Source organism: Melanostigma gelatinosum, assembly GCF_949748355.1.
Source record: "Melanostigma gelatinosum genome assembly, chromosome: 14".
Classification (NCBI taxonomy): domain Eukaryota; kingdom Metazoa; phylum Chordata; class Actinopteri; order Perciformes; family Zoarcidae; genus Melanostigma; species Melanostigma gelatinosum.
Window position 1 is genome coordinate 8,777,721 of NC_136647.1, and position 12,486 is coordinate 8,790,206.

General features: G+C 44.2%; 1 protein-coding gene across 1 annotated transcript in view; it reads right to left on the reverse strand.

The window, feature by feature from the left end:
* Positions 1-11,953, reverse strand: part of LOC306788257 (ephrin type-B receptor 4a-like) — a 33,451-nt gene extending 21,498 nt beyond the window's left edge. Inside the window, exon 1 of the mRNA XM_079283699.1 lies at positions 11,126-11,953. Coding sequence (XP_079139825.1) covers positions 11,126-11,204 — 79 coding nt within the window. The 5' untranslated portion in view covers positions 11,205-11,953. The remainder of the gene's footprint in view (positions 1-11,125) is intronic.
* Between the last annotated feature and the right edge of the window lie 533 nt (positions 11,954-12,486).

Below are 12,486 nucleotides of genomic sequence, written 5' to 3' on the forward strand. Positions count from 1 at the left end.
CCATTCGTACATGATTAACAGGTGAAGTTAATGAGGTTGTCCCCATTAACATTAGCTTGATGGATTACAGCTGCTACTAGAAAAGTCAGTGAAGTTTGTTTTGTTCGTTGGGAGTATTGAAATCATTTCGAAATAAATGATCCCTTTCATTATATAATTGGAGCGATTGTCCTCCAGGTATTATTGAGCACATGTAACAAAGAATATCGTTGGTTAATCTTTAAAAATGCTAATTTTGAACGCCCTTGGACCCCGGGTTATCTACCAGTGCACATGAAGAATGCAAACGGTAAAAAAACGATTTCCCTTCACAGGCGTTCCAGCGTTGTTTATGTGAGTGTAGGTCAGTGTGAGCATGTGAACATAACAACTAATGCACAGCGTGTGTGTGTGTGTGTGTGTGTGAGAGCCCTGTTTGTGTGTCTTTGACAAGAGTTGTGTCTATTTGACATCAGGCCTCAGCTTCCTGTAGTTCCCCCTTCCTGTCTCCTGGTCTGGTTGGAAGGGTAGGAGGGGCACATGACCGTTTAACCCCTCGTCTACTGTTTGACAAAAACCTCCCTCGACACGTGCAGATGAGCTCAGCTACTGTAAGTGTGAGTCGTGGAGTAGTGAGATGAAAGAGGGGGGGGGGGGGTGTGAGACAAAGAGAAAGTGTTAATGTTTGACACTTTGTCCTTGGGGACGCATATCACTACGTGTTGTGGTTAGTCTCTGTCCCAGGACAGCATGTGACCTAGTTAGGGAGGGCGCTTCATGGACGGAAACCAAAGATGCGAGACTGCCGAGCATGAAACCGACGGACTCAAAGCACTGAGGATTAAGTACAGGTCTTCAGGGGTTCACCGGACAGAATCATCACATTAATCATTCCCAGCGATGTGATGTGTTTTCCCCCCAATCAATCCCAGAGTTATTCCGCTCACAATGAATTCACGACAACGCGGAAGCTCTTTTGATTTCTAGTCGTTTGTCCGCCGAGCATATGTCCTCATCTCCGGGCAAATCCCCTTTTCGAATTGTAGCTCAACGTTAAAGGTGAATATACATCTGCGCATCATAAGGAAAGGATTTCACAAAAAGTTTCTCTCCGGTGTTGCAACACAAAACAAATGTAAAGCGGAGGGGAAAAGGCTGTTGCATTATTCAAGGAGCACAAGTTCAAAGTGAATATTTACTCTAATCACAGAGGTTTAAAACGTTTTGATGAACCTCAACCTCGCATGCAATGGGAGGTTGAGGCTAAGAGGATATGTGTGACGCCCACTGGGTTCTGGTGTCTTTTTATATAACGCTGCCTACGAGTAATGAGTCTTGACCCATGGTGTCAACTCCAGAACAGCACTTGTGCATGTTGGACTCAGCTTCGTCCCCCAGACAAACAAAATCCACACAGCCGTGAGGCCAGAGATACTCCCAGAGAGACTGCACCAGATGAGGGATGAACGTTATCTACAGAGAGGTCACATCTATGACGGTTTGACAATATGTTACAGTGTTTGCTGTTGGACGTGTGCGCAACAGGAACCTACTACTATTGGCAAGAAGAAGTAAAAGCAATACATTTTAACATTTAATTCAACAACAAGACGTTTAAATCGTTAATCACTCACAACTCGCATTCAAAGACTCCGAGCTTTAAACACATAATTCGCTGCACTCTCTCTCAAAGAGCGCGATTGATTAAATTGCTAAGCTTTACAGCATATTTCAGCTACTTTGGAATATTGATCCGCCACTGAGTGAATTCACCTCCCGCTACTTCCAATTATGGGCACCACTCTCTGAAACCCCCTCTTCAAAAATAACCCGGCTCTGTGAAAAACTGAAAGCCTTCTTGAGAACATTGTTGCAGGGTACACCAACTCCCTGGTGGTTTCCTGGTACAGAATCCTACAACAGGAGAAATGAATTACAAAGGAAAAGTTTAAAGGACTTTTTATCAACTCGGTATATTTCGGGAGGGTGTACTGCACTTTTTAAGACCTCTGAATCTTCCACAAGCCATGTCGTCTTTAAATAAAGAATACTATACGGTAAAAAGGGTTTTACAAATAAAACAGTTATTAACAGTTATTAACAGTTACAGGCTATTACGTTTACTATCACGCAGGACAAAAAAACAACATCAAATCTTAACATCTGAGAGTCTGGAACCAGGAGGTGTTTCGATCTATTGGTTGCAGATCCATCTATGAAATTCTCCTCTCCCACGTTTTTCATTCCCCTCCTGTTGTTTACACTAATTCCCGCTCTTCCGTCATCCATTGTTTTTTCACCTTAAATTCCCTTTCTCAGATGACATCGATAAGAATCAACATGCTCCCGAACTGAACTCTGTCAACTAAAAGCCTAAAGTGTGAAACTAACTAAATATACAAAGATATTTAAGTTTCCCCACAACGTCTGATTGTATCTAGTTTAATTTCCGACACTAAATCCTACCTGCTTCTGTATTATAGGACGAGGAAAGTTCCCTAAAAATGTGGGTCACACATCTATCGATTCGTGTAGCGACACACATTTATATTCGTCTTCATGTGCATAGCATCTGCAGCTGGAGTCTCACTGAATTTAGGGACTGTAGCCTACTTCTAAAATATAACTTTATTGAATTAAAAAACAAATATAGCCAGTGAAAACATGGGGAGACGAGGAATGCTTGTTTTTATGGGCATGTCCCACCTGCCTCCGGGCTTTAAAAATCAAGTGTATATCGTAGTTTCTTTTCATAGACCTTGATTCTAAAAGATTGAAAGGCAAGTGCCTTAGTTAACAGATGTGGGCTGCACAACACATTTTAGCACTTCAGTTTTCACAAAAGACCCCTTTTGTGATCACGGTCGTCAGAGGCATGCTTGCTTTGGTAAAAGGTTTTTACTTTGTGAGACGCTGCCAAAGGCTACAGTCTGTGACACTGTGGAGTAGAAGAGAAAATGAGCTAAACAGAAACTCAATGCCATACTCCTCTACTTAGAAATGTTCAGATTGGGAAATGGTACTCATTCAGTAATACAACTTAAAGAGCATCCATCATCCTCGGGAAAAAAGAACACACAACCAAATTCACTTCCCTGCTGCGCCAATAGACTGTATGTAAGAAGTGGACCTAATCAATGTGACGTCACCAATTTGTTTGTTGACTATCGCTTCGAAGCCTTGAGTTTGTCTTTTCGGTCCTCGCCATCTTGGTTTTTTGCAACCTGAAGTGACACGAGAGGTAAAACTCTGAAAAATAAATGTTTAGGCCTCCAAAAAAGGTTCAAATGAACTTTTATGAACAGAAAACACACAGTGGAAGGGTTAAAGTTGTAAGACGACCAGACAACTTACAGTTAGCGACCTGTCAATCATGAGGTAGCCCCGCCCTAAAGCACACCCTGCTTTGCTCTAAATGGGACCATAAGTTACTCAATGAACATAATGCTATAGACTTCCATACAATTATTTTTGCAACCAGAGGAAGAATGCAGAGGAAGAAAGTTGAGGGCACTTCAGCATTGGCTTCACTTCTGTGCCTGTGAGCCATCATAAATCCTCAGTCTGAAGTCAGAACTGCCCTCTACAAACCAACTCGCCTCAAGTTGTTATCTCCTTTATGGAAGGCTTGAAGGCAGCTGATCGTCTGCGCTGAGCTGTGTCATCACGCACGCATGAGAGAGAGTGCAGGTGCTGTGCTTGCCTCGAAACACTTTCTCGGCCGCCTCGTCTTCTCCGGTCCACGGGGGAGGCCTGAGGTCAGGGTCAGTCATAGGCTGGCACCCCTGTAGCGCGGACACTTCAGAGACACGTGGCGCTGAAATCTGGGATGATTTTCCCAACCAGCGGGAGACTCTGCCACACCCCCGCGATTGCTCAAGAATTGGGCCAGATAGTTTGCCAGTTACTACCGGTGCAGCTGAATTATTCCCATGTTTGTATCTTATGTCATTTAATCACAAACAGAAAAGACTGGGATCCATTCCAAAATGTTGTAATGTGTGTTCACTCACAGGGCTGGAATGATACATCATCCTACAGAGTTGCAGCAGAAAAAATGAACTCCCATTTGTTAGCGCGACAAAAGCAGGGAAATATGAGCTTTTATAAACTAACATATGACAGGTGGTGACCTATCTAATTTCAAATGTGGCTTGGTGAAAAAAAAAAGCCCCACATAGCTCCATCTACTGCTGTGAAGCATCTAACGAACTCTCAATGAGCCCCAAAAATGTCTACTGCTGTTCTTTTAACACAGCAGTGGTATCAAAGCCTTTACTAAAGCAGAATCTACAATTCACTTTTTTGGAGGGGGGTAAATAAATCTTGCAGAAGAAAATGCTCTCTCTCACACACACACACACACACACACACACACACACACACACACACACACACACACACACACACACACACACACACACACACACACACACACACACACACCTTTCAGTGACTAATCTGTAGTGGGAGGTGGACAGCTTGAAGCTAACATTGCAGACATCTGAGGATTGACACATCTAAGTCGAGATACAAGAGAAACAGACTCTCTGTGAGAATCCTCTCTTGTATCTTGACACATCACCCTTTTCTTCCATATCCAAACACCAACAGACACTGAATATGACAACCGACAATGTCTGAAAAGAAATGGGCCGAGTTTAATAATACGACGACTCTTCTTCAAATGAACGGACAAGAGTTGAGCTGCGAAAGCAAATCGGTTATTGTCGAAGCGACGGTGATGTGCAAGAACACGCGTGTGCAGCAACCCTTCAAAAAGAAGACACCAAAGCTGCCAACAAAAAAAAGGTGTTTTAATGCTTCTTTAACTGAGCTGCCCACTCCTATTTGGAGCACGACTCCCTCCTAAAGCTGTTCGCGGTGTGCAGGTCTGTAGGAGGGCAGCTAGCGCACAGGAATGCGTCTGCTATGCCGCTGGTTCGGGGCGGTGTATGAAAGCAGGCCCTGGGAGACATGTGCATGCTATGAAGGTGGAAAGCAAAAATATATGCACGCAGGTCTCCAGGTTGATGTCGAACCAAGTGGATTCCATTTTTACTTAAAAACGGGCACATCCAGCAGCAGATGTAGGTCAACCTTTGACGCAGTGAGAGAGAAAATATCCCAGACTCAAAATCGAATCGAGGCCGGCTGACGGTGCATGCTTCAAGCTGAGACGTCTTGACATCAAGGTTGATATATTTTTTTTATCAATTCTTGCACATCCAGCATCAGACCCCCCCCCCCCCCCCCCCTCAAGATTGCATGCTATTTTTTAATCTAACGACAAAAACACCACAAGGCACGAGACGTAGCGCGTAGAAAACGCCTCACAATGGATTTTCTTTTTTGCTCCACAATGCTCGGCGGGCCTCTCACAGCTGTGATTGGTGTGTGAGATAAATGAGAAAGATGGACCCGAGATAAATAGCTTCTTCTTCTCGGCGTAATTAAAGGCCTTTTTAATCCCCCTTTGTCATAATCACATATATATATATATATATATATATATATATATATATATATATATATATATATATATATATATATATATATATATATATATATATATATATATATCTCACATATCTGGCCTCAGGTGTGTGTGATTACAGAATGTAAATAGGCAATGAACATACTTTGCTTAATACGCCAGCACGCAGATGTGCACATACTTGCCCCCCCACCCTCTCTCTGCACTTGCTCTTTTCCATTTCGTCGACTCATGCCGGTCTCCCCAGCTCTCCTTGACTCACTTCAAAGAGAACCCCCCCCCCCACCCCATCCCTCTAAAAAAAAAAAAAAGTGCCATATCCTCCTTGGTGCTTAGGCTGTGGCCTCATTCCCTCTCTGCTGCAGCCTGTCCCCATTGTGTCCCACTCTCAGAGAAGAGCGTGTGGGTGGAGGACAGACTGGCTCTCCAAAGAGAATGCCTGACATGGATGTATGGGCTGGGAGTGTATCCTCTCACCGAGCTAAAATATCATCCACCTGCAACTCCCGGCTGCCATACGCATCCTTCACTGCGAGAAGAGGGGGGGGGGGGACACGGACTGAGAGTACTTGTGGCACTCAGATGCCTGTTTAACTCTCGAGGAAGCTAATCATCGGATTGAGGTGCTGAGGATGATGGGCTACAGGCTTTCAGAGAGAGGGGGAGGGAGGTTGCTTTAAATGCAAATCCCTTTCTTATAAAAAATCGGTTCCGTTTAAAAGGATTTCTGGGAAACGATCCACATTTCCACGGCAGGGGAGACAGTCAGCAAGAGAAAAACAGCATAGCACCAGTCAAACATCAAGGAGACAGAGGACGTGGAGAGAGTAGCAAAAGAAAAGGCTACATGTCTGTGAAAAGAAGGGGATTGAGGCTCAAGTGAGGCCTTAGATGAAGAAAAAAACATCCTTTCTGCATTTCAGACACTTTGTGAGTTTCAGTTTAGACTGAGAAGCATTAAGCTATTCATCATGCTAGTTATGTCACGAAGAAAGGGGGGGGGAATAAAGAGATTGTGTGGGAGAAGGGAGAATATTTTAGTTTTTAGAGGGTTGATGTCAATCTTTCCACTGAAAGCGATCCATCAGCAGATTACATAAATATGAGCCGTGAATGTTTTCATTCCATGTGAAGACGCCCGTCGCGTGTCTGGATGTATATAAGCAACTGGTGAGTGTTGCAGTGTTTGTTTGAAGCAACGTACAGACGCTTCCATCCAACCGCGACCAATCAACAGCATTGCACAATATGAACAGAGTGGTTTTTTTTCTTTTGGAGCATCTTTGTCAACCCACTCCCATTAGAGCGTGGAGATATATCCGCTTTCTTTTTACCGCATCAAATACATGCATCATTTTCAATTTACAGAATGTTTTAAATCATGGAACTCTAATTGGAATGTGAACGTATTACTCTAGTTGTCTCATTACTCCCACTTCCCCCCCGGGTGCATCTACTTGTAGCTGTGTGTGAGCTCATTGTTCAGGACGGAGGCAGCACGTGTCAGAACAAAAGATGTGAATGTGAACTCTTTTGTTAAGGGTTGCTTTGGTTTGGGGGGGGGGGGGTGATATGGAACGAAACAACTGCTGTGTGTGTGTGTGTGTGTCTGCGCGTATGTGTAAAGTTGGCAGGCGACAGGATGACACTTCAGCCCTCTTTCCATCAGCAGAGGCTAAAAAAAAAAAAAAAAAGTGCTGATGATGTTTTTCACCCCCAACAAGTCGGGCTTCTGCTTAACAAATCACACTGGCAGCTGCACTCTCTTGTTGCATTATGTGGAGAGATGATTTCTAAATGGAGGGAGGTAACAGCTGCAGTAACATACCATATTGCAGAAGCAGGAGATTGCTAGTATGGAAAGGTGGATTTACAAGGCTGTAATAAAAAAAAAAAAAGGTACGCACTAAGTACAAGCCTCCCAGACCAAAAATAATCCATTTTGCTAAAGAGACACTTTATGTTCAGCAGTCAATCAAACTCCAGAACCTCAGATATGTCTCCGCCACAACGGATCTACAGTCAAGTTGCATGAACGCGAGTAAACAGGGAGCCGTGTGGTGCATTTCAATCCACCGGATTTTATGCACGTTCTTAATTTGCACATCAAAAAAAATCCCCCAGCAGGCATGCAGGACTGTCTTGTTGTTTTTGCAATATCACAAACAGGTTTTTACCTTTGACTGAGGTGGTAAAAAAATTAATTAAAAAAAAGCGCAATAGAAACACACTCAACAGATGAATGGCGACGAACAGGAAGCATGTGACGTATTTGTCACCGAGGCTTCCACTCAAATGTCGGCAGACGAAAAACATCCATTCAGTGCGGAGCAATCAGGAGACTGTGACCTTCCTCGAATGAATAGATGAGAGGGTTAGGGAAACATGAAAGCCACATTTCCATCACATTTTCCACTTCCCTTTTTCTTTGCTTGGGCTTTCGTGGATCTCTTTGAATGCTTGTCATGACGCTGCGTCCTCTTCTTCTGAAACTATTAACGGCAATCGACGTGAGAATTTACACCACCGGCTGTTTGTCTTGACGCCAACAGTATTTTGCACAACCGTCGTGGATAGAAACTCGCCAGTTGCATTTCCTTTTACAGACTTTTCTAGAAATTCGTTTGGAATTTGTGCATTTGGATGTGAACTTGTCTATTGATATCAGGAGCGACTGTCTGTACAGAGCTGTTGCACTTCAGATGATCACACAGGTACTTCAGTAGCACGAGCTCTCACAAAACGCCTCCAAGCCACGGAAATTAAACAGAACACACGAGAATATGTCAGCCACCGGAGCGGAATATGTGCCCTCCGAGTTTAGAAGTGTGCCGACAAGTTTTGCGTCACTTTCGAAAAAATGATGTTAAATGTCGTTTCAGCTCTGGACCCGAGCAGGTGAGAAAAGACTGCAGCGCTTTTGTCGCTGGCTGCATCTTGCCATCGGTAAGAGAGAGAAAGTGTATATGTGCGAGGAATAACGAGGGAAAACAAAATGGGTACTTTACAGGTTGAGCTTGTGTGTGGGAGGGCGAGGAACATTAAGGGCTTACATTCATAATGTCAAATATGTTTCAAAATTGCGGTAAACATCAGTGAGAATTACTAATCCTGGATAAAGAAAAGCTTATGCCTTTTTATAGTTTAAGGTTCCTACTTTTTCTGTACATGACATTTTATATCTCAAAAGCGAGGCAGTACGAAACTAGTGTTTGTTTTCTCTCTCTGTGTGTGTGTGTGAGTGACAGTGTGTGTGCATCCGCATTACTAATTTCCACCCAAAGCTTGTTATTAATTCCGAGCCAAAGTTAATTATCTGATCAAGAGATCTGTGTTTTAATCTTCACAGAGACAGAAGGAAGAACGATCCCAGCGCTGCTGTGTGTAAGTGAGTCATTTATCCTTTAGTTGGAAAGAGGAGAGAGATTTGGCAGCTGTTGAGCCTCATCAATACCCTCCCCATCGGTTCGCTACAGAATTCACGACTAGACGGAGAGAACAAGGGGGAGGATGATCCAGAGTGTGCTGGCACGGAGGACTGGGCCATTATCCGAGACACGGAAACCAGACATCTTGTTCATACTTGGTGAGACACAGATGTTCTGGAGTCAGACGACGAGTCGCTACAAGCCCTCGGCCCCCGTCCTCCACGTTCGAGGCCGAGCTGCACCTGTTTGGAACCAGCGTCTTATAACGAGTCGACTATTTCTGATTGACTCGAGGAACATGTTTGAGGATTCTGCCACCAAAAATGAAAGGAAAAAAAAACCTGCTTGGCATCGCTTCCCACGCATAGATATGAGGTGAAGCATCTCTTACGTCCCGGAGAACAAAATCTCTGCGTTGAGTCGGAGTCCCCCGCTGTGGAAGAAGCTACCGCTGCTCTAATGGCCTGATCCCTGGCTCCTGTTTAATGAAAACTGTTTAATGTCTGGGGAAATCCCAATCTTCTCACCTGAAATACAAAGTCAACAACGGTTGTTTTACCCGCAAGAACTCAAGACTCTCAGCTGCGGACATTTTTTTTTACTTCTTCTCTTAATGCTGCAAATCTAAGCTTCTAAACACCCTTCAGGAGAACACGGGCGATGTGATGCACCCATGTGTTTGTTCAGTCTACAGTAGATGCCATACTGTAAGTCTACCCCCCCCCCCCCCCCTCTAAGAAAGGGTATTCAGTGCCAGCGGATACATCCAGACTCAGACCAGAAGCAGTTGACAGATTCATGTTCCTGCCACAGAGTATGTGAAGTCATGCACGGTCGCCGTGTTCCTGTTTACAGCAGCTATTGATTGGAATGACCATATTGGGGGGGGGGGGGGGGGGGTCTCATTGTAAAAGAGCCCATTGTTTTTTTTAAAGTCACAAAACACCTACCTCATGTAGAAGTATACATTGGGAACCAGCCAGAGAAATGGCCGCCGCGTCAATGATTTGTATCAAGTTAATATTAGCATACGTCTCCATTCTTCGCTCTGTGATGCTAACTAGTGAGGCGAAATGAGATCTAGAAAAACAAGACTTCTGACACCACAATGTCACCCTAAGCAGCCGTAAGCCCGACACAGTGTCGACCAGGAATAGCTTGATGGAGAATAAAGAGTAGTCTTCACAGGAGCACAGCAGCGTGCAGCCTACACAGCAGTCAGGTAAAAAAAACCTGTGGTTCAACAGCTATAAAGAAACCCAGTTGTGATCCTCTAATCCCCAAACACAGGCCTACTATTTTTATATCCATTTTACAGAAATGTTGCCTCGACATCATTCTTCACGAACTGAAATCAGTTCACTCCACAGCACTGAAACGTCCTGAATAATATCACAAAAGAAGACAGAGATTAAAAATAATAAGACACGCGGGCCTTCTGGTTGATTCTGATTTGTCAAAGTGGCTCAGTGAGGCTCAGTCTTGCTCCCCTGCATTAAGCCAATTATCCAGACACTGGCCCTGTTGTTATGCTGATGATGCCGAGCTTCACTCGCCCGACAGTTGGAACGCATCATTTTCTTTAACTTTATGACAGCTTACGTCTTACTCGTCCCTCCTGGGCTCACAAAGCTGATCCGGGACCTGTTAATAGTCAAGTCTCGATCCAGACTTCACACACAAAGTGTTTGATGTGTTATCCCACAATAGATCTCACAGAAGACCACATCTGCCCTGTGTCATCCTCAGAGCAACGAAAGTCTCATTATTGATTTAAGGCGAGCTGGTTACGGGTCTCAAGGTTGCAGCCGGGGGACCTTTAACTCTAAAGGGAAAATTTGTGTCTACGTCTTAGAAATGAACTTCCTGAGGATTTCAGGAGAGGAAACCAGAGTTTTGTTATTTCTTTACACTGGAAGAAACACTTTCAAAATAAAATGCCAGAAGAAGGAAATAAAGATGAATGCTATATGTACGTAACATACATTGTAATTATTGAGATACCGCATCCTGCCATGATATTTCTATGATATTTCTGTGATTTAGGATCAATTCTTAGCATTGAATGCACTTAAAATTGCTTGTGGTTTTTACTGCACTCTGTTTTTTTTTTTGGGCAAAGAACAGGATGTAATCCTAATTGGCCATCTCACTCAGCCATGCAACCACAGAAAACAAGTCCAGACAGCATTTGAAGGAGAGAAAAAAAGTCCAGACTCACCTTCCTCTGCAGAAGCCAGGAGAGTCCAGCCAAGGAAGACGCACCCCAGCAGCACAACGCTCCTGTATGTCAGCTCCATAGTGCTGGTACCAAAAGGTGAACAATTAACCTGTTCTCTGTTCCTCCGCTTTGTCTCGAATTAGAAATAAAGTGGCACGGCGGTGCACTCACTGGCCGCAAACCAGTCCGCATTTAAAGTGGACTTCAGTTCAGAGAGCCTCACACTGTGGTCAAAAACACTGCAGTAAACAAATAAAAAAAACACTTTGGCTAAGTGAAGTTTCAGTCGATAGTGAATATAAAGCACGTTTAACTGGTCGCACACACACTGGAAACTTCTCTGAATTGTCCAACTTTGTGTTGTGATGAAAGTGTGGCTATAAAAAAATAACAAGTCAGTGTTTCACCTCCTCTCCTAGCCTCCTCGGTCCTCTGTCAGCGCAGCTGGTGCATGGTCCAAACTTGTTGCGTCCTCTGCTTTAAAAAGCTCTTTGTGCTCCACGCGACTTCTCCCAATGTCTCCCCCTCGACCGAGCACAGGCTGAATCCGCAACCAGGGCGCCTCACTGCATGCGTGTTATTTGCGGAGATAATCCTCATCACCGGTCGGTTCACACCTACTTCCACATGTCCTCGTCATGTTCGGCAAAACAGTCCAACAAAAGTGTGTTGATGTTGTTGTTTTTCTTCCCGTTAAAGCACCAGACAGACTATTTGGCTGCACCCGAAAGGTGGTGGGGGTACTGTGCAGACACGTCTAGCCCGGTCTGGATTAACAGGGGGGGAAAAAGACTGCAACTGGGGGCAAAATGTCTGGTTTGTTCTCTGGATAAGTCCGCAGACTGCACGAACAGCGGACACTAAAAGTTGTGCGCTACAGTAGCTCGTAGGGAGGAGAACTATGCGCTGGTCAACGAGGACTTCATCTCCGCGTCGAACACCGAGTCGAATGGCATCAGCAAGCTCCGCCCACAGACTGTGGTTCCCATAGCAGCAGAGTCAAATACACGCGATGACATACGAAGTTTCCGGTGGGCGCCTTCAAAATAAAACCAGAAACGTTTGTAAAGAAGCAAAAATAAATCCCAAATCAAGAATTGAGGGTGTCTCGGTACAGTTTCACTCTACTTTGCCAGCAATCTTTGTTTTTCAAATCCAGGTTTGGTCTCATCTAAATGTAGCGGGTCTCTTGTTTGTTTCTTTCCCCATGAAGCATTAGGTTAGCTGTAAACTTTTACTTTGACAACAGATTCACACTACTTTGGGTGTTATTTAAACTATTAACGCGTGTCTTGACTCCAAAAAAAACAATGAAGTCCGTCCTATCGACAACTAGCCTATTGGCATGCTGCCAACTGTCA